The sequence below is a fragment of the Notamacropus eugenii genome, chromosome 6 (genome assembly GCF_028372415.1).
Source record: "Notamacropus eugenii isolate mMacEug1 chromosome 6, mMacEug1.pri_v2, whole genome shotgun sequence".
Classification (NCBI taxonomy): Eukaryota; Metazoa; Chordata; class Mammalia; order Diprotodontia; family Macropodidae; genus Notamacropus; species Notamacropus eugenii.
In genome coordinates this window covers 3,793,455-3,816,065 of record NC_092877.1, presented here as the reverse complement: position 1 = coordinate 3,816,065, position 22,611 = coordinate 3,793,455, and the positions used below count along the sequence as shown (strand labels likewise).

At 44.9% G+C, this 22,611-nt stretch overlaps 1 protein-coding gene across 2 annotated transcripts in view; it reads left to right on the top strand.

Moving 5' to 3' along the window:
- The window catches only part of CSTPP1 (centriolar satellite-associated tubulin polyglutamylase complex regulator 1), a 172,989-nt gene that overhangs the window by 132,533 nt on the left and 17,845 nt on the right, over positions 1–22,611 (top strand). For both annotated transcript variants that reach the window (XM_072617650.1, XM_072617649.1), the window contains exon 4: positions 22,220–22,304. In XM_072617650.1, coding sequence (XP_072473751.1) covers positions 22,220–22,304 — 85 coding nt within the window. The remainder of the gene's footprint in view (positions 1–22,219; positions 22,305–22,611) is intronic.

Below are 22,611 nucleotides of genomic sequence, written 5' to 3'. Positions count from 1 at the left end.
AAGACCACAAGGAAGACCAATTTTCAGACTTCTGTTTGTTAGGGATTGCCTTAGCTTTCCTTAGGGAAACTGCCTGGAGAAACTGGGAAGCGCAAAATCAAGAAGCTACGTGGGACCCACAGGTCAAGTTTAAGGCCAAGACTGGCGATCTTCACTAGTCCTTCTAACTTCTGTGCTTGCAGTTAAAGGCCCCACAATTCTTTTATCCAAAAAACTGTGCAGGGGAGTTTTTCTGTTTCTATCATGTGCTACTTAATAGACCACAGAGAACCCCACATTCCTTTGTATGGCAGATTCCTGGTTCTTATTCTCACTAGGCTTCTTTGCACACAAATGAGATTGATCATCTTCAGAGAGGAGAACCTCTCGTTGGGCCAAGATTAATGCCTATTATTTATTAAATAAAAGACAAAGAAGACAAAATTATCCCTGTCTACAGATCAATCAACAAGCATGTATTAAGCAGCTCTCATGTGCCAGGCACTGTGCTGAGTCCTGAAAATGCAAGTACAGACGACATGATAATCTACCTAGAAAACCTTGCAGAATCTTCACAGTTGGAGGCTATCAAGAAAATCCACAAAAGTCATCATCATTCGTTCTATGTTACTAAACAAATGATGAAGAAACAATAGTCAGAGCTATTACAAATTCAGAATTGCCATTTGATATAGAAAATTTCTGTTCTTAATCAAGGTACCTTCATGATGTCGAGGAAATGCAGCTATAAAAGTTATTTACAGAAATAAAGGCAGATTTAAATAATTGGAAAGAGACTGTGCCAATGTAATGTAAATGACAGTATGATGAAGTCATTGATGGATTTAGGAGGATGTGCCAGCCAGCTGGAAACAGAGCAGAATTCATTCAGAAGAACCGAAGTTTAGGATCTTAAGGAAAATGATGACAAAACGTAGTTGTGTGAGGGGCGCGAGAATGACCAGATCAAAGTTATTTGGTAAAGGAGGTCAGCGGAACAAACAAGATAATCAAGATCCAGAAGCAATGAAACAGTGGCCCAGTCAATTAAACCAAGAATGTAAGCTGCTGGGAGGACTCCTTCCCATTGAACTGGGAGCTCCTGGAGACCGGGCTGTGTTTTGCCTTTCATTGGGCCAGTTCCTGGCACAGAGTAGACAGTTCATGAATGTGTATTGACTTACTGACTCTTCAGTGAGAACGATTGAAAACTGGAAAGCTGTTTGTTGAATAGTCAGGTGGAATGATAGGTGCCAGACCTATGTTGACAGAAGTTGGGTCTAGCCCAGCATCTTACACCATACACCACAACAATGACCAAATGGATATACAACCTGAATACAGAAGATCACATCATTTAAACAATCTGAGGACAATGGAAGAAAGTATCTTTTGCAACTGTGGCTTGGTATAAAATTCCTAACAGAACTAAGGATGGAGAGAATCATAAAAGACAAGTTAGAACATTTTGATTATATAAAACTTAAAAGTTTTTACATGAACAAAATTCAGATTGGCTAAGAAGAAGGGGATAGTTTTATCAACTCTCACTAATAAAATTTTGATATCCAAGATTTGTATTTAGAGGCTGTGTGACAGTGGATAAAGAGTCTTGGAGCCAGAAGGACCTGAGTTCAAGTCTTGCCTACAGTACGTGCAACTTGGGCAAATCACTTAACCTCTCAGTGCTCTAGTCCCGCCATCTTCTAGGCATGATCTGGAGATGCCCTCAGGCTCCCTGGGTTCCAAGAGGTCAAAACTATTTCCATAATTCCAAGATGTTTTAACTCCTTGTATGGTAAAAAAGAAATCACTAGATACAACCCACATAAGTAAAAGCTCTTTGGGAAATCCTGAAAACAAAATGTTCAAGAACTGCTGTGCTAGGCTCCTCTCTAAGACTATAAGCAGCAGAGACCGTATCAACTTTCATTTGCAGAGGAAGTTTCCTCACCTGGGATTTTCCTGTACCAATGAAATCACAGATCAAGCTTTATCCCTTATCTGTAATTCAATATTTACAGAGAATTGAATGAAATACGTAAGATTCAGAGTTATCCCCCAGTACGTAAATGGTCAAAGGATATGAACAGTCTTCAAAAGGGTTATAAACTATCAGCAATCATCTGGGGAAAAAAGTTCCAAGTCATTGCTAAGAGAAATGCTAATCAGCTTACATCTGGAAAGTTGGAAAAGATAACCAAAAATGAGTACATTCGCATTGGCAGATATGAAAAATCGACGTGCTATTTTGCTATAGGTGAACCTGTGTGTAGCATCTATGGTACTGCATATTATACAACTGAGCCATAACTTTCTACACAATGATTTTAATCACGTTCATCCCAAGTTTGGTAATATCACACAGCCAATAGCACTGCAGGGGAGTCTGAAATGTCATGGTCATTTACGTCCATCCCCTAGCACTCACGTCACTGAGCATAGTTATTCCAAGAAGGCCCCAATACATACTAAAAAATTCATGGCAGCACTCTGGGAACAGGAAACAAAATTGTTTCAGAAATGACTGGATAGTGACATATGTATGCAATGAACTGTTGCTGTTCAATAAGAAATCAGAATAATATATGAAGAATTCAGAGAAATGAGAGAAGATGTTTATAAATTGAAATAAGCAGAACCAGGAGAGCGACATACTCAGTGACTATAATAATATAAATGAAAAGAACCTTAAATGAAAGCCAGACTCTTAAGTCAATGGAATGACCAGTCTCAGTCCTAGAGAACAGATAATGAAACATGACTGCCTCTTCAGGTTGAGACACCACTGGGACAAAATATGTATAGGGTAAGTGCATATACCTGCATTATGCTGCTATATGACAGTTAGAGACTTGGTCTTAAACTTTATATAGATTCCATGTGACACTTGAGGTACCATATTAGTGGCATTGCATCGTAAACAGTCTAGATTAATTAATGTGCTGTCTTCCTTGAACATATAGAAACTCAACGTGTCACTATGTTAATTATCCAACAAGGGAGTATGAGTCCTCCAGGTGGTCTACTCCTCAAGCCACCAGTCAAGTATCCATCAGAGTCTATCCGGCTCATGCAAGGAAATGCCTCCCAAAATGCAGCAATGTCTCCTCTGGCCACCAGAATGCATCCCACCTGCAAACACCTAGGCTGCTCTGTCTTCCCTCACCTCAGCATGACACTCAACTTCAACAGTGGTGCTGAGAAATTTAAGTCCATAATGGCCAAATTCAGAATTATGCTGAGAATATTACTGAGAATGTTAAAAAAAACAAAAACCCAACAACCCTTAAAACCCACAATTCTTTGAACCCCCAGCTCACATCGAGCATCCCCTTTCATCGTTAGTGACTGCCACATATATATAATGTCCTCATAGACACTCAGTGGGATAATGTAGTTTACTACCTATAGAAAAAAGGAAAGGAAAAACATTAAACATACCACATGGAACCTTTTATCTCCATCTATTTTCCCAAACATTTCCTGCTTACCTTCCTATTTCTTATGGTATGGCCAGGAATTCCCAAACTACACTTGTCCACAAATCATGGGAAAATAATAAACAGTGAGGAATGGGTGTCTGGGAAAGAGCTGGGAGGGAGATTTCTCTGCCTTCTCCAGCCTTCCCAGTCCACTGGACAGGTGACAGCTGAGTCCTGGGGTCTCGGGGCCTTCTCTCATCCTCACCCTCCAATCCCCACATCTATCCCAGAATCTGTTTTTTTCCACAGTGATGGTGTCAGCTATTTCCACTCCAGTCCTAGGCACCAGATATAGTGTCTTGAGTCCTGCTAGCCTGCTGCCACTGCCTCCCATTATTGCCTGACTCCAGACACTACACAACAAACAGAAAGGCTTAGCTTGATCACAGTGGCTCCCTACTCCTCATTCCCAACATGACAGCTGAGATGTCTCAAATCTCTGAGTAAAAACCAAAACCTCTGATTGTCTGCTCTCTAAGCCCCACTTGGCAAGTGAGAAACTTTCAAGGGCAACAGGAAGAAAAAAAGGATTGTAGATCTCAGCACCTGGATGTCTCTGATTTCGCATGCTGCCAGTCAAAAGGCATTTATTAAGTGCCTACTGTATGCCAGGCTCTGTACATTCATGTACCAGAAGTGAAATAGTCCCTAAATTCTAATGGGATACAGCCGCTGAAAGTCCTAGTATGGGAACAAGTATAGTAGAGCCCCTCAGCTCTTTTCTCCTTGAATCATCCTCCCCCTTCAAAAGAGCTAAGAGAGGGGGGTGAAATGAAACTGAATGCTTTAATTCAGGCCTCACACCTGCAGCCCACCAGAGGATTTCAGCCAGCCCATGAGAAGTCTCTGGAATTTTCTCAGGCCACCTGAAATCCTTTAGTGGGCTGCAGGTTATGCAGATCTGCTGTGATGGTACCAAGCAAACTGAGCCCCTAGGAAGACATGAGAAAAGGAAAGCAGCTGACTCTGGGGACCCTGTGACATTGCACATACTGTGAAAATTATCTGGCGTGGCGGTTGGTTGTGCCCCCCGCTCCCCGCTTTCTGTTTTATTCTTCCATACAAGGGATGGCTGTCTGGGGAGGGGAAAAAGTATATTCAGAAATGAGGATGATGTAAAAACAAGATATTGTTTCAAAAAACCCCAAACAACTTGGGACAGAGCGAAGAGGACATGACATGGCCACAGGTTGACAGTTTTGCTCTGTTACTAGGAAAAGTTCACTCAAGAGGTGGAGGCCCGGTGTGTGCACAAAAGGCATCCGTAAAACTGGTCTTTTCAAAGTCTTAAAGAGAAAGCTGTTAAACAGTTCCCACCCAGGACACGGTATTTTGCTTGGGTCTGTCTTCTTTCCTTCTCCCCTCCCATGTACGCACGCCTCTTAAATTGCTTGATGCCTTCAAGACTCCAAAGAGAACACTTTACTTGGGCTGTCCTCCCCACTACCCCTTTCTGCCTCCCAGGTGTTGGTGGTCTCCCCTTCCTGAGCAATAGAAGCTCCTTTGAATCTCCTTGGGATTCCAAGGCCCCTGCAGGAGGCCCTCTTTTGGTTTTATCTTAATAAGGCTTTGTTGTTCCTGGGAGTGTATTGTGTGCTTTCAGCATCTGTGGAAGGGGGCTGGGAGGCCTTTGCATCAGCTGCATTAGCTGGGGACCTAAAGCTTCTCCCCTCCCCAGCAGAACTGCTGCTGCCCTTTGGACTCATTTAGGAGCTGTGCAGGCAAAGGATCATCCTAATTTACTATGGTTCATTTCATTTCATTGGAACTTCCACTTGAGCCCTGTTCATCTCCTTTTACCCACATTTTGGGAAGACCAGCTATGCCACAAGCCAGATCTTAGTAATTCCCTACTGTGTACCAGGCTCTGAGCGAGGCTGTGAGAATTCCAACACAAAGAAAGAAAGAATCCCCCCTCTCCAGGCCCTTATGTCATCACGATGGATAGACACAAGTACGGAAGGGAGAATATATGGAAGACATACAGGAAGGGAGGCTCTTAGCCCTTGGGCCTTCCTATAGAAGGAAACTTGAAGGAGGAGAGGGAATTGAGCCCAAAAAGAACTGATCCTTCTGGATTAGTCTCCAGAATGGGAATTGGACCTGAAATTGTGTCTCCAGTGGGAATTCCCTCCACAATCCTGTTCACAACCCCTCTGTCACTTGAGAGATGTTCTTTGAGCAATACTGAAGGGAGCCCACAGCAAAATGCTGCACTTGAAGCCAGGAAGACCCCGTCCCTTACCATCTTTGTGATCCTGGGCAACCATTTAACCTCTCTCAGTCTCCTTTTCTTTGTCTGTAAAATGGAGACAGCACATAATTGGGAGGATCAAATGACACCCTATTTGTTCGGGGCTTTGCTAAACCTGAAAGCTCTACAGAAATTCTCCCTTATCATTGCAGTTATTGTTATGTTAATGAGACGTGACAGGGCTTGTGCCCTGCTGGCATTGAGAAGCCAGGATCACCTCCACCTCGTGCTGAGGTGTTAGAGGGGCCTTCAACAGAGGAGGACGTCTGCATATTTTAACTATACTTACTTTACTCTGATAATATTTCTTTGAGGCATGCCAGAGCAGAAGACTGAGGCATAGAAAGACTTTGCTCCTTAATAGAAATCTTTGTGACCAATGCACTTCTCAGCTCTGCCTCAGTTTCCTCATATGTAAAATTAGGGCATTGGCCTTTTCTACCTCAAAATCTTATGATAGAGAGTAACTTGCCCAAAGTGGCAGGGCCAATCTGCAGAGGTGCTGGGCACTGTCTAATCTCCAGTTTTTAGAACCAGGATAATGGGATGGAGTCATTTAGCACTTTCATGCCATTGTTGTGATTTCGCTCTCCCCCTACACATACACACACGCACACGCACACACACATACATGCACGCATGCATGCGTGCGCACCCTCTTTTTCTTTTCTTTTTGTGTGCTTGCCAGGCCTCGAAAAGGATAAGGATCAGGGTTCAGAAATCCAACTGTCCTGCAGTTCCCAGGATAGACAACATTGTCATTTTGTTCGCATTATTATTAAAATGAATGATTCACTCGTTTTACAGGCAAAGGATTGTTTACCAGGAAAACTTGACTTTGATAAACAAAGCCGGTGTGTAGTACATTTGTCTCAAAGGAGCAGTAATGGCTACCATCCATTTCCTTTTCCCATCCAGTCCCCAAAGAGCCAGCCCCAACCCTACTCTGTCTATCTCGATTCTAGTCATCCCATTCCCTTGCCCACATCTATACATATAATTATGAGTGTTTATATACACCCTCAAAAGGCAGAGAGAAGCAGGAAAGACAAAAAGGGACTTCTCTCTCTTCTTGCCTACATCTTGACCTCCTTTGCTCTTCCTGCTGTTTTCTCTTTCTTGAGTCTGTTTTTCAGTCGATGGGTAACCATACAGCCATCAGCATTGTTAGAAGTTAGTGGGTTCTGACGAGCGAGCAGGCTGCGGTCTGCATGCGCAGCCACACAATTGCCAAAGTCTTCCCAAGCTCACATATTCATAGAGGAGGAAGGAACCTAGATTGTTGCCTTTTTATTTTTAGTTTGTCTCGGTACAACTCATTCCATCCCAGTGACCATGTCAGCCACAGCTCCTGTTTGCCTTTGTTTGGGGAAGGAGGAAAGTGCATTTCTAAGCAAGACAAATGAATATTCTCGCCCCCCTTTTCTATTTATTTTCTGGTTCTCCAGGGCAGTGGAGTACCCTGGAAACAGAACCTTTCTTCGTTTGGATGTTGGTGGCTTTCTTTGCTTTTTAAACAAACCCTCATCGGGCAGTCATTTCAATGCACGATGAAAGCTGTGTCACAGACCGTCTCACACAGCGCTTAACTGGAACATTTTTTTTTAAATTCAATCCACAGCTTTTTTCACCAATTACATTCCTTTTTTTCTTACAAATTGGTATGTCTGTCACTATTAGTATTGTGGGTGCAGTATTTGCTTGCTAGTAAAATGAGAGAATTCTAAGCTGCTTTTGTTCCTGGGAGGGAGGGTTGAATGCAGTTCCAAGAATCCTTCTTCTCCCCTTGCTTCATCTCCATGAGGACATAGAGAAACTTTGGATCAGTGAGCCGCCGCCTGGCCTGGGCGATAGTTCCACAGTTCCATTGCTTGCTGTTGCCCCCACATCCTGTGACCATTCCAAGGCCAGGATCCATCCTCATAGGCTTGTTGGTGTGGAGGGGAGAATCGTGGGGCTGGAAGAGGGCTTAGAAATAGATAGCTGGGTCCAGTCACATCATTTCACAGATAATGAAACCAGTGACCAAGAAGGGGAAAGGGATCGCCTAAGGCCACCCAGTCAATCATTGGCAGAGCTGAGAGCAGAACCCAGGTTTCTTTACTCTTCCTTCAGCACCCTTCCCATTGGATTGTGCTGCTACTTTGTCGCAGAGCAGAGGTCTTCCCACACATGAGAGTGATACCCCTGGGTAGCCATCATCCTCACTACTGAGATCCCCTTGAGCCTACATGTGCAGAGTACAAAGCACTTGCTATTATCCTACGAGGGATGGAGCTAATGGGGTACAGGCAAAATTAAGAAATCATTTTCTCAGCTGTACCACTCTGATGTTCTCTCTTCCCAGACCAGGTAAGCTACATATCCAATAGTAGAAACACTCATTAAGAGATAAACACCAGGATTTTATTCTAGATCTTATTGTGGCACTCATGGGAGAATGGATTGATTAATTTTGTCTATTCCCCTTTAGATTTGGTCACCAATAAGAAATTATTTCATTCCTCTCCTTAGTACCTGAGAATATTTATTCAATTCCATTCCCGTGGGGTTTTGAGACATCCCCTATTTCTGCCCAGGTGAGAACTGTACGTTGGTTCTGAGGTCTTTATTGCAAAGAGCACATTTCATCCTGTGATTTTATAAGCAGAAAAACAAAGCAACATCTGGTGGAATTGGAAACGTAGGTCTCTGGGTTGGAATGTCAATGCTGGTACAAGTGTTGGTCCCAGAACAAACTCCTCAATGTGTTGCTAGGTCAATTGGGACCTTCCGGTGCCAAAATCCTGCTCTGTTTCTTGGTGCCCAAGGCAGCCTCCCATTTCCTCAATAAATGGGTAGGAGGCTTTCTCCATGCCAGAGTGGCTGTTCATGTTGCTGCTGGAGAAAGGCTTTATTTTCTCCTGGCATGGATGTCCACTTCTCACAATGCCATGTTATAGCATGCCCTGGACTGGGAAGTTATGGCTGGTTCCATTTCACATCTCAAAAACTTTGTTAGACGATGATCTTTCCCCAGACAAAGAGAGTGAATAATTATTGCATGATGTCTCCTAGCTCCCAACTCATCACATCATGACTGACTGAAGGGGAGAGTTGATGCAAAGATGAAATGGTGGCACATGTGGCACGGTGCTGATGTTTAGCTTGGATATCACTATTGTATTTTCCTTTACTGCAACACGTGAGTTTTCAAAGCCAATTTGAGAGTGCTATCGCTTTAATTCAACGTATATCCAGGTTAAGTGACAATAAGCCCAAATTTACTCGTTGTTAGTCTAGTGTTCATTCACATTCAGATATAAAGCCAAAGGAACTAAATGTCCATTCATACTGCGACACACCAAACTGAGCCTTTGAGGCGACAAAACTGAGAGGCTGAAAAGGAATAGTTTGAACAAATGCCCAAATCTGTCTCCACAGAAGAGTAACTAGAGATGAATCCTTTTCACTCTTATAAAATCATTCTTTTTTTTTTAATATCCTTTTTCTTACCCCATACATAACATAAAGCACCTCTGTTAAATAAAGATCATGTTGTCTAAGAGCCCATCTGATCATTCCTTGGTCTCCTTTGATAGTTCATTCTCCTCCCACCCCTTAGGTATGGGCATCCCCCCAAGACCTATCTCTCTCTCTCTCTCTCTCTCTCTCTCTCTCTCTCTCTCTCTCTCTCTCTCTCTCTCTCTCTCTCTCCTCTCCCTCTCCCTCTCCCTCTCCCTCTCCCTCTCCCTCTCCCTCTCCCTCTCCCTCTCCCCCCCAATCTCTTACAACACACTGTTGATTGCTCAGGTCAACAAGATAGTGATAACTGATAATGTGGAGAAGGCAGAATTCTCTAACTCTTAATTTTGCCCTTTTTTCCACCAAGAAGCATAAATGATCTTTGTACTAAAAAAGGCAGGAAAAAACCGTGTAGAAGACAGTTGAAATCCAAAGACAGTAAAGGAGCTCCTCTATGAGCTCTTCAGAAGATCCTGGAGTGCTACATTTGGAACCTGAGGGGATCAGAGCCATCATCTAGGACAACCCCTGCATTGAGATATGAGGAAACTGAGTCCTGCGCATCCCAGGTCACACAGGGTAGTAACTGGCAGGGCCAACACTTGTTGCCCTGTAGCCCTGCTCTCGATAGCATGTGGATCCCAAGGGAGCTTACCAACTACCTGTCATGTCCCTTGCTCTTATTACATGACCAGCTCATTTTTTTCTTTTTTCTTTTCTTTTCTTCTCTTTTTTTTTTAAGGAAGGGGTACAGGTAATACGTTTCTCTTCTAATAAGATCTGTTTCTGTGAACTTTGTTTCAGGGAGAAACTTGGAATAATTAAAAGAACTGCACAATTTACCAAAAGTAATCCAGCCCAGGATTAGAATTGAGGTCTTCCTGACTCAAGTCTAGCACTCTATCTGCAACTCCACCTAGTAGACAAGCTCTTTGGGATGTTCATACTACTGAATAGTACATTCTGGACAATGGACATGCACTTGGTTTTTCCTGTGTTGATAATTGTGGATTCCATTTAAGAGATTCCACAGTGTTCTGGGACTTAATGCAGTTCTTGCTGTCTTCTGCAAACTGGAATATTGGAAGACCTCCCAATCTATGTACCTCACACTGTTGTGCTGGGATTGTGCATTACATCACTATAGAAATGTAGTCCCTTCTCATGCTTTCATCAAGGATGCCTTTGATATGTAGGTAGACTCTTGTACAGATTTTGTAGGGATGGGAAAGTAGGCATGTGGATCCATAGTTATTGATATTCTCTCGCTCCTCTTTTTGGGGAATGATAACATTCAAAATTTTCCTCTACCCCTTTGGAATCCTGCACTCTTTCTCATAACATGAGAATCAGTCAGTTCCTTCATGTCCTCAAAACTACATCACCTCTAGCGTGGACTTCTTTTGTGTCTACTTGTGCTTGTCTACTAGACCATGTGTGCCCTCATCATAACAGGTTTTGTACTCCATGAGCAAAGCAGGATTATAGAAGCACCAAGGAAATGTAAGCCACTTCCACTCTAAATGTTCTAACATGACTTTTACCCGATTTGTGGTGGTGCCTCCCAAACCAGTGCTGGACTCATCAGCCACAGCCAAATGCAACGTAATCTGATTCCAACGTTGCAATGTCACAAACAAAGGCTGAACAACTCGTCTATCTGATCTTCCTATCTTTATTTTTCTCAGTGCCATCTTACTTTTAAAAAACATTTTATTTGTTTTAATCAGCCAGAATCTGCCTTCTTACACTTCTACCAGTTGAGAACACAAGAAAAACAAAGCCCATTACAGAAATGTATAGCCAAGAAAAACAAATTTCCACATGGGTAATGTCCAGACAATTTGTCTCACTCTGCATTCTGTGTCCCTTACTTCTCTGTCAGGAAGCGAGGAGCATGTTTCATCCTTAGTCCTCTGAAACTGATAATGTGCTGAGTATTCTGTCACTTGAATATACTATAATTTGTTCATCCATTCCCCATCTTATGGGCACCCCCACAGATTCCCATTCTTTGCCACCTCAAAAGTTATATTTTTGTACATCCTTAGAATTTGTTTTGCTTGGAACTAAGCCTTCCTTAATCTAACCAAATTCTAATTCCCTTCTCCCCTTTCCCTCCTATTTCTTTGTTGAGTGAAATGTATTTTAGCACCCAGCTATTTGTGTGTGTTTTCTTCCTTCTTTTGACCATTTCAGAAGAGAGTGGAGTTCAGGTGTCATCTCCTCCCTCTACCTCTTCCTCCTTTTTGTATAAATATCTCCTTGCACACTGGATTGCATGTATGTAAGATCATTTTCCTTCACCTTCCTTTCCCTTCTCTCCCCCATCACTTTCATTTATTCCTCTTTCTCTTTCTTTTTTAGGATTATCAAGATATAACAGAACTTCTCCCAAACCTTGTCTAATTTCTATGAACCTCGATGAATGCAGGTTCAGAAAAAAACTGCATGTGTCATCTCTCCAAATCAGAATATAAGCGCCCTGTTGAGTTCTCATCATTGTTCATTTATGTCTACCCTTTTCATATTTCTCTTCACTCCTGTGTTTGAACTTCAATGTCTCTTTTCATCAGTATTGCTTAAAAGGCCTCTATTTCATTAAAGGTCCACTTTTCCCCTGTAGCATTATACATGGTTTTGCTGGGTAACTTCTTCTTGGCCACAAGCCCATCCTTTGACTTCTGAAATCCTGCTTTAGATCACATGGTTCCTTGGTACTTGAATTCTTTCTTTCTGGCTGCTATAGTATGTTTTATTTGACCTGGAAGTTCTGTATTTTGGCTGTAATGTTCCTGGGAGTTTTCATTTTGAGGCTTATTTCAGAAAGTAACTGGTAGTTTCTTTGTGTTTCCACTTTGCCCTCTGCTTCTAAGTGATCCAGACAATTTTCTTTTAAGATTTCTTGCAATGGGATATCTAGGCTCTTTTTAGTCGTGGTGTTTAGAAAGTCCAGTGGTTCTTTAATTTTTTTCTCAATCTATTTTCCAGGTAATTTTTTTTTTGCTTTATTTTGAGATACTTTATATGTTCTTCTATTTTCTCAGCTTTTTGTCTTGGTTTAATAGCTTTGTTGCCAGTAGAGTCACTGGCTTCTATTTATCCCATTACAATGTTCAGGAAATTTATTGGTTGGTCCAGGTTTGTACCTCTTGTGCCAAGCTATTAATTCCCTTTCCAGTCTTTCTTCCAAAGCTCTCATTTCTTTTCCAGTTTTTTTTCTCAATCACTCTCATTTCATTTATAAAAAGTATCAAATGAGACAGTGTTTGTAAACCTCTTAGCACAATGCCTGGCACATAGTAGAGGCTTAATAAATGTGTATTCCTTTACCCTTCCTTTTTCCAATTTTTCCTTCTAGTTCTCTCATTCCACTTATAAAAAACACTTTAAACTCTTTTTTAAACTCTTGCTTCATGTCTTCCAGGAATTGTGGTTGAGTTTGTACCCACGTTGTTTTTTTCTCTGAGGCTTGGAGCATTCTCTTCTGCTGATTTTGTGTCTTGGACATCCTTACCACCATGATCCTTGCTTTGGTGGGGTTCTTTTTTTGTTTGCCCAACGTACTTCTTAACTTTGAACCTGATGTTAGGACTGTGTTGCATTTCTGAAGGAAAGTTCTTGCTGATGCTGGTACTGCCTTTCCTGGGGTAGTTAGTGTTGTGTTTTCGAGGATCTCAGGGACAGTCTAGGGATCTGCAAGCTTTCAGTGCTACCAAAGTGATCTGATCCAGGGGAAAATCTGATTGATGGCCTCCTGGTCTAAGTTTTGCAAGATCAGAGTTGGGTATGTGAAAGAGTAGACCACTTCTTGACTCCACCCCATGAGCCAAAGCTCTGTTGATTCTGAGTGGCTCAGAACTATAGGCTCTCCTTTGGTCTGGGATTCCTGCATTGGTAATTCCTCTGCAGGCTGAACTAAATGCTAAAAGTAAGGCCCTGCTCTGTGCCTGGGGTCTGAGGCACACCACTGCTATTACTGGCTGCTGAACTTCCTCCCTTCTCTATGTGTGTATGTGTTTGTCCTTTGTTGCCGAAGAAGACCATGCCATCAGAGAAATAATGACATGACTGGCACTTGACTTTGAATCTACAAAGCTTCTTTACTTGAAGAGGAGTGAGGAAGGAGCTGAATGTAGCAATAATGATACTCCAAAAAGAAGGCCTTTGAAACATTTCAAAGAAGAGAACAGAAAGGAGCAAAACAACAGCTTTAAAACTAATGTGGAATTTATCATGGTTCATTCTAAAGCAAGCATTTACCTTCTCTTAGCCCATGGCCTCCCAAACCCAGAATGCCATCACTGTGTGCAGATCCCCTTTTCAGTCTGCCCTGGATCTGTGACCTGAAAGTGGATAATGGGTGGCAGAGCTCCCAAAGGAAGCTCCTCTTGTCACAGTGTTCCACATGGGTCTGAGAGTTCCTTCTGCTCTAGTGTACAACCTCTCCTGGGATTCTGGAGTCCTTCTCTTGCAGAGTGCTTCTGTCCTAACCTCTCAATGCCTGCAGACACTTTGCCGAGCTGAGCTGGACAAATGATTCACTGTGACTTTTTCTGGGTTTCCCCATCAGAGTTGTCTGATGCACTGTCTAAATCTGTCTGGAGGAGTTTGTGGACAGGAGCCAAGGCACAGCTTCCTATAACTTCACTACCTCGATTCTGCTTTCCCCTCAGGGCCATTTTGCCTCCTTGTACACTGGGAACAATGATGCTAGAATCCAAAAAGGATTCCTCCACGATCCTTTGGGCTGAAAAGAGTGTAAGCAACTCATCTCCATCTTTCCTTATGTTGTCTTCTTTCCAATTTCATACTTCTAGGCCCTCATGATGACTTGACTCACTTTGTTTGAAAACTTATTTTTCCCTTCACTGTTTCATGATGCCCATGACCTTCCATCATCCTCCATAAGTCTTATAAATGCTTGTGTGTGCTAAAGCAGTGCTGTTCTTAGCTTCCATGTCTCTCTGCTCTTCAAGGAGATCAGGGTTGGCTCACTGAGGCAATTTCTAGGTTCTTTTGTTCTCGTTATGGCAGTTATTTAAATTAGTTAACCCTCTGTAGGAAATGATTGCAGTGGTCAGAGAGAGAATATGAGTAGGAGAGATAGATAGATGGATAGAGAGAGAGAGACAGACAGACAGACAGACAGAGAGACAGAGAGACAGAGGGAGAGGGCGGGGTAGGGGGGAGCTTTCAGCAGGCATTTGTGTTCCAGGCTTTGGGCCAAGTACTGAGGATGCAAATATGAGTAAGCAAGTACAGGGAAGCAGATCTAAGCCCCTGTCTTCCAGGAGCCTCCATTCTGATAAGGAGAAGCCACAGACAAAGGGCCCTGGCAGACAGGCTGTGTGTGCCCAAAGCCGGGAGGTGAGCTAAGGCTAAGACCTCACTGGTGGAGCCCAGATGCTCCTGAGGCAGAGTCCGCCTGGTGACAGGGGGGCAGGGAGAATGGTTTAGGATGATTTACAATTATTTACATAAACTCCTGTAAGAAATGGTTATGATTCATGTCCATGTCTGTTCCTCTGTTCGTTTCCCAGTTTTGAGTGTCACTACATTTTTTTTAAGTCAGATTAGAGTTTTAATTTTGTGCAATATTGTTTTCTCATTTTGCTTCTAGTTTTGCATTAGTTTCTATCTTTTATTCCTTCTAACTGTACCCAGTTGATTCAGAAATGACTGGCTCATGTTAGTAATCACTTTTTAAAAGTCTGTTAAAATACGTTTCATTTTCTGTGATTTTATTTGGTCCTTGTCATGTGCAGTGTTTCCCAGCTCTTTTTCCAAAGAAAGCACTCCTATCATACAGGCACGAACTTTTGTAACCAGGCTGATCATCTTCTGGAAAATGTAGCCCAAAGAATGTCTCCTGATGAACTATGCTTTCTGGGTCTGAAGTTTGATGGGAAATAAAGCCCTCAGAACTTTTCTCTTCATTCCATCTGTTTGTCAGTTCAGCTGATTCTGAATGTCCTGCTGACCACCAGGGTCAACACTTGGCATCATCTTCCACTGTCTCTTCCCCCCACATCCAGTCAGCTTCAAAGGCTGGTAGACTGTATCTACACAGCTCCTTTCTCATTCCCTCCTTCACCTGCTCACCTGCTCTCACCAGGACAGCTGTACTAACAGCCTCCTGGCAGTCCTCCACTTCTGGTCCCGCCCATTCTCCCTACCCCAGAAGGCTCAGATCAGAGCAGGCTGCTGGCTACCTTTGTCCAAAACCTTACCTGGCCACCTCTCCCCGGCCCACCGAAGGCCTCTCCTCCCAGATGTGTTGCCTGGTGCTGCCTTAGAAGCTCCAAGTTCCAGCTCAATCTCCCTCTGAACTTTTTTGGTCTTTTCCTACCCACATGCATTTGCACAAGCCATTCCTAGCCCTCCTCCTCTCCCCCATGATTGAGATTGATTCCTTCCTCAGTTCTACCTTTTGGAATCATTCTTTTCTCTCAAGATCCAGCCTCCATCTCACCTCTTCTAGGAAATCTCCTTCATTCTCCCCAACTAAAAGGATTCTCCCTCCTTAGAGTTTCCTAGAGCAGCTTATTGGGTGATTTCCTTTTCATTTGGCATAGTTTACCTATGTTGTCATTGGTCCAGATCATATCCAGGAGAGGCCACTAGGATGCGGGATTTGTGGCATCTACCACAGGGCTTTGCATGCTGTAGGTGCTTAATAGATGTCAAGTTTGAATTTTAATCCCATGGGCCCATGGTGTGCAAACTTAGCCCAAAGATGTTTCCAGACTTCTTGAGGCCTGGGGGTGGGTACCAAGTACATCAAGATGAGTGCAGTTTTCAGAAGTTCTCTCTTCCTCCCACTTGCCGTCCTCGCAGAAGAGAGCTGAGAAGTATTTACTCAGCTGTGGCCTGTGCCCAAAGCCTCAGTGCCCCAGAGACAGGAAGGAGTGGTGTGGTCATGCCCTGGACTGCCCGTGTCCTTCCCAGCAGCTCTTGGCAGACCACCCTGGGCAAAGGCAAGTGCTATTATTTAAGATGATCTCTCACAAAGCCCCAGAGGAGAAACAGAGAAATTGTCCCCCCGAGACTGTGTCTCGGCTGTGACGTTTTTTCTCTTCCTGTGCAGTGGGTGCCCATCGGGACTGGGCAAACCCTCCAGCCAGGACTCCCCAAGACACAGTTGTATTGCATTATTTTCTCTCCAAATGACCACTGTTCAACCCCGTGCAAAATATCTCAGGTTTAAGCTTGATCCAGAGGTCTTCAGGGAAGAGCTCTTGAGGAGAGAGTAGGTAGCTGCCCCAAGTCCTGAGGCTGGCCCGCTTCCACCCTGACCCTGGGAGTTACCTCATTTCCTGGGTAGAGAGGAGAGATGGAGGTTGACAGCCAGGCATCACTGCTGCCCTTGTGAGGCTGCCGCCTGGGGCTCTGTGATGAGGAGACAATGACTAAGCTGCCCCACACAGCTTCAGAGGCAAGAATTGGCCACCAAGAGAAGACCAGATGTAGGAAAAGGCAGAGGGAGAGCATTATCTTTCCATAGCCTTTCTCCTGCAGACCAGCATGGGAGAGCACATGAGGCATCCCTCCTGACTGGCTCATTGATTAGGTTAACCAGAAGCATCCTCTGGCTCTTCCTAAGAATGGGGTGGGTGCGAATAGCAGAAGAAAACCTTTGGAGTCCGGGGATTCATTGTGTACACCCCATTAGCTATAGATTGGGTTTCTGCAAAGCAAACCCTGTTTTCCCTGATATTTTAGAAAACTGGAGCTGGTAGAAAATCTACTAAGTGGAAAACTTTGAGTGAGTGAACATGTCTGGCCAAACACCAAGGCCTGAAACCAAGCAAAGCTTCATTGGTTTGCTTGACCCGTAGTCTTTATTATGGGGGGGAGGGGGGAGGGCACAGGGAAAGGACAGGGATGTAAAAGGAAAAGCCTTGAGCAAAACACAGACATGTATGCCTTTCCTGATAGGCACACACAACACACACACATAGATCATGTTTAGGCATGTGTATAACATATGGACATGTGAACATACAAGAGGATTTTGATCACCGTTCTCCTGAATCCCCCATCGCTTCCTCAGGAGATGGGAGAGCCTCGCATCACGTTGTCAGCATCAGGCCAGCCGGCCAATAATCACTTGGTAACTAATTTTCTTGGCCATGTGCAAAACCACTTGGAATCAGCTCAGATCTGGAATTTCTTTTCCTTCCTATTTCTGGGGAGACTTTTCCTTCCCACAAACAATCCACAGGTCAAAGTTGAAGTTCCTAATTATCTAATGTCAAACAACGCAGGTGGGGGAGGGCGGCCCAACCCTGGGCTCAGCACCGGCCATTCAACCCTCTTCGTGACCATAGTGCCTGGAAATCGCCCAGGGTGGCTCTGAGGTGAGACGCGCGTCATGGCACATTAATGCCAATTGCCGTTGTGTTTGTTCTTATCAACATAGTCAGCATTGTGGCAAGAAGCCATCTTTTTCATCCAGAAGACCTGGGTTCAAGTTCTGCCTCAGACACAGACTAGCTATGACTAGGAGTCAGTCACTAAAGCTTTCTGTCCCACAGGCTGTTCCTTACCACAAATTACAAAGAAGTTGCTATTCTGTATTGGAGAGAGGAAGTCCCCACACTAGGAGTTCTCCCCACTGATAAAATCATAGATCCGAGGGTTCGGCGGGTAGGGGGGCAGTAAGCATGAGGTGTAGTGGCTTTGGAGTCAGGGGACCTGACTTCTGACCCTTACAAGAAGGGTCACCCTAGCCAAACCACTTACTCTCTGTGCCTCAAGTTACTTCATCTGTAAGATGGAGAGGGCAGCATTTGTATGAGTTGTATCTTGTATTAGCAACCTCCCAGGGTTGTTAGAGGAAAGTCGGAGGTCAGCTCAGAAGAGTTACTTAAGGACCTGTGACTCCACAGTACCAGTGCAGACACATCCCTGCTAGTCTGTCCTGAGCTCACAGGGCTGCCCCTCCAACAAGCATGGGCCCCTCCCTTGGAGACTCAAGAGTCCAGCTCTCCTCCATGCCATGATGAAGCACCTGTCGAGAGCTGGAATGGAGAAGTCTTGTTTTTATTCCTATCTCAGTGTTCATAAAAGGATGAAAATAAAAAATGCTCTATTCCAACTGCCATGGAGCTTTGGGGATGGGTATGAGAATGCCCAGAAGTCAGCAGCCCTGGCCACCCACAGTACTGGAGGGAATGTTCTGACCTTGATCTTGTCCCAAATTCCACTTTAGTTCTGCCTTTGAACTTTCCGGACCTGCTGCTTGAATCTCCCCTAATTGTGGGGGATTCCTTGGGAGAAGAGAAGACATCTCTTTGTGAACAGGGCTTGCCTCCCCTGCACCTGCCCAAACCTCTGCTCCTTCCGGGCTTGAAGGTGCACTGTTGGTGGGTCCCTGAGGCACAGGGGCTCTCTTCCTGCCCCTACTGTTTCTTGGGGCCCACGCACTGGGTGGGTTGCCTGAACTGCACCTGTTTGTAAGGTTTTCCTGTTGACTGTAATTAGAACCTTTCAGACTAAAATTCTTCCAAGAAAAGGTCCAATTCACATGAATTGTCTCCTTGATCCAGTTCACCTGGAGCTATTTAGATCCTGCCATTTGCAGTAGGGGTAGAACAAGTCCTTACGCCCCCCACACAGGGTAGGATAAGATCCAGGAACATGAAGGATTGCTTTTCCTAAAATTAAAGCCCTGCTCCTGGTGGGATGCCTCCCTCAGCACCTTGGGAGGTGACTCTGAGTTGTCACTGGACACAGGTTCCGCCAGGCTGGCTGTGAGAGACCCTTGGACTATAGGTCTGGTGTCCTAGGGTAAGCCTAACTGAGCCCCATGGCCAGCAGGGCAGTGAACAAACTCTGTGGTAGAGGAGCTGTGATCTGCATGGGTGAAGAACATGCCCACACCTGGAAAAGTGCAGATCCCCAAGTATGTCCTGAAACATCGCCTGGGAGACCCTCCCCATCTCCATGGGGAGCACCATGAAACATGTCTGGAAGGCCTCCAACCACCCAACACTGCTGCTCCTGGGTCATCTCCAGTCATCCTGAGGAATATCTGGTCATTAGACCCAGATGGCTCTTGGGGAGAAGTGAGGCTGGTGACCTGCACAGCCCTCCTTCACTCAAAATAAAGTCAAGTGCGAGTCATGTCATCATTTCTCTGATGGCATGGTCTTCTTTGGCAACGAAGGACGAACACACATGCTGCTCAGTGACACTCAGCCTGTGACAGTGGTCACAGCCTGTGGAGAATCTCTGAGGCAGGGCCCTGCTACCTCCACCACCTTGAGGCAGGTCCTGCACCCCCCATCTTCTCCACAAAGCCATCCCTGACCCCTCACCCCCAACCTCTGCAGCTTTCCCACCCACATTGGCCTATAGGGAACTCTGTGGATATCTGCACTTGGTTCTTAGACAGTGTATGTGTGCTTGTCACTTTGATGAGAGCTGTTACTTTTGGTCCTTGTGTCCCCAGCATCTGGCATAGTATGCAGGAGGCACTTAATAAATACTTGTTGATTGATCATTGGTTCAAGGAATTTATCAGTCAAGTTTCAAAGGATGTTGCTGCCCCCTTGATGGTAGGGGAACTGTTCCCCATTGGGGTTTAAATGCAAATTTTGTCACTCATCATGCTCCTGTACAAGAGAGCAGCAGGAAGGTGAGTAAGCGCACCAGTGCGCTTGTCTCTCTTGCTTCTCTCTCCTTTCCCCTGCTCCTGTCACTCTCTGGCTCTCTCTAGGACATTTAAGCTCTAGGGGGTTTAGGTCTCAGTTTCTCCATAAGTGACAGATGACTAACAATCTTAGCATTACAAGGATGTTATAAAGATCTGAGATCTTTGGTGTTGGAGAAATGTCGGAGGCCTAGAAAGGTTAAGTAATTTGTCCAGGATCTCCCAGGATGTGAACCCAGACCACCTGCCTTTAAGTCCAGGCCTCTCCCCATTGTTCTGTGCTGTCAGAGCAGGAACTAACCCTACGTGGGCCTTCATACTGGAGAGAGATCCTCTCCATGTTGAACCCAAAGGGAATCATTAGTGAAGGGTGAAGGGTGAATTTAGGGTTAGGGTTAGGCACAGAATACCCCAGGGGAGTTTGGGTTTTGGCAGGTCATGCCAAGGGACAAAGGCATGGAGTGTAGCCGAACCCACAAATGGAGGTTCTCTTGTCCGAACACCCCATCCAAAGGGACTCGGCAACTAGGCCCAGCCTGCCCACAGGGTTATGAACTTTTCATCCACTAAGGCAATAAAGAGGACTGGGAGCTAGGTCACTGAAGTCACAGAGCCATGAAATGTTCACCTCAGGTATACCTATAGTGCCACTCATTACTCAAGTACCCAAAGCATTTGTGATTTTTTAGCGTAGGATGGCTTGGTAGATAAGTCCTAGAGAATTAATTGAGGCACAGAAGTTGAGTGACTTGCCCAGCACACACAGCTAGGAAATGTCAGAGGTGGGATTCGAACCCAGGTGTTTTTAACTCCAACATCCAACTGGCCAGGCTGCCTCTACACATGCTACCATTACTATGTCTAAATATGTGGTATCCTAGTAATCTGCAGTATAAAATTTGCCCTATCTTTGCTACTATTCACCTTCATTGTTGACACCTCCTTCCTTGGTGTCTTGGAAGGAGAAGCAGAGTCGACACCTTTCGGGCACTGAGAACAAAGAGAACCTGTGTTTACCCTGTTCGTTTCTTGTTTCCCCTCTGGGAGGTACAGAAGGGCCAGGCGACCTTCCTGGGCTATGCCCGAGGTCAGATGGTTGAAGAGAATGCACACTCAGATGGCCAAGGCCAAGGCCACAAAACCCACCATGATCCTTTGACCGACATTGACGCCGAGACTGTTCCTTTGGTACTGCTGGCCGTGTTGATGTGGTTAGGCTAATTTTCTGCCCCCACCTTGGACTGAGCTTGGATGAAACAGTGGTAGGAACCCAAACCTATCCCTAGGGACTGATGGGTTTTTCTTGGAAAATCATCAGCTCAACTGGCCAGGGAAGGGAATCTGGGTTTTTGTGGCCTGGGCTAACTTGGTCCAAAGAAGCCAACCTTCTCTGATCCTCATCTCCAACTCCAGAGTGTGGCCATGCCCTCTGGATCCCCTCCATTTGCCTTGCTCCCTGCTGGGACTGCTTGGTGTCACTTGCATCTCACTTTCCTACTGGTACTTCCTTCCATAGTTGAAATATTTTTGTTAAGAGAAATTTTACAAATTGCTTCTGCCGGGCTGATCTACATACAGCCTTTTGGATTGAGAACATGCCATCGCAAGCAACTTTTGAGCATCAGTCTCCTTCCTTTCCCTTGGGATCCCATAAGCCTCCCTGGGTTTTGCCTCTCTGGGTCTCCTTGCTGAACCACAGAGCCTCTCCTTGGCTGTTTTCTCACAAGGCAGTTCCTTTTCCATTGTGAATCATTCGCTTGCCTCCCCTGTATACTTTGGATCTCTTCTCTGTTCTTCCTAGAATAGGATGACCCTGTTTCTATGCAGGCCAGCCCACCGCCATGCTGGATGACAAAGTAATAAACTGTGGGTTCTGCTCTGTACTGACCCCCACCATGCCCCATACATCGCAAGATTCAGTTGGCCTCAAGACTCCTTGCAGATGGTGTGTGCATGATCCTCAGGCATGTTGTGGTGACTGTTACTGTGCCAGTGGATTTCAGCACATTTATCCAGCTTTGAAATGATTCCTTCTTCCAGATATTTATATACAAGTAAAACCAGAGGCTGACATTCAAGGCACCCCTCGTTACCTCTCTTCACTCCGCTGCTTCCCAGTCCAGTAGATTTCACTAGCTCTGATCTGCCTCCTTTGCAGGCCAGGTCCCTCCAGCAGGAACCTCTAACTTCCACTCCCAGCCCTAGATTTTACTGATGAGCGAACCCTTCTGATCTTTCTTTAAGGGCAATTATGCTGAAAAGCATTCTGGGCATTCTGGGAAGGGGGCAACATGAAAAGAGGGTGATCTAATGCTTTCCCTTCTGTTTCCCCTGCAGATTTGCTGACCATGAAGGAATACCACTGTTTGCTACAGTTACTTTGCCCAGACTTCCCGCTGGAACTTACTCAGAAGGCAGCTAGGTAGGCAGAACTTCCTTGGCTCTCTCTGTATGGTAGGGCTCTCAGCTGGACCCCAAATGGTGAAAATTGGGTGGAGACTAGGCTCAGAGCAGAGCCACCCTAGAGGAAGTGGTCAGTGGAAGGAGAGGCCCCCAATACTCTGTAGCCATACTTTCCTAAGTGGTCCTGAGACTTTCCTGGGATTCCTGTGGTAGAGCTCAGGGTCTGGATGAGCCTGGAAGCAGGCATGGAAAGGAGCAACTGAGGAGGACAGGAGAACCTCCAGGGAGGATGGCACAAGAGCTGGCAGTGGTTTATAGGAGGAGGA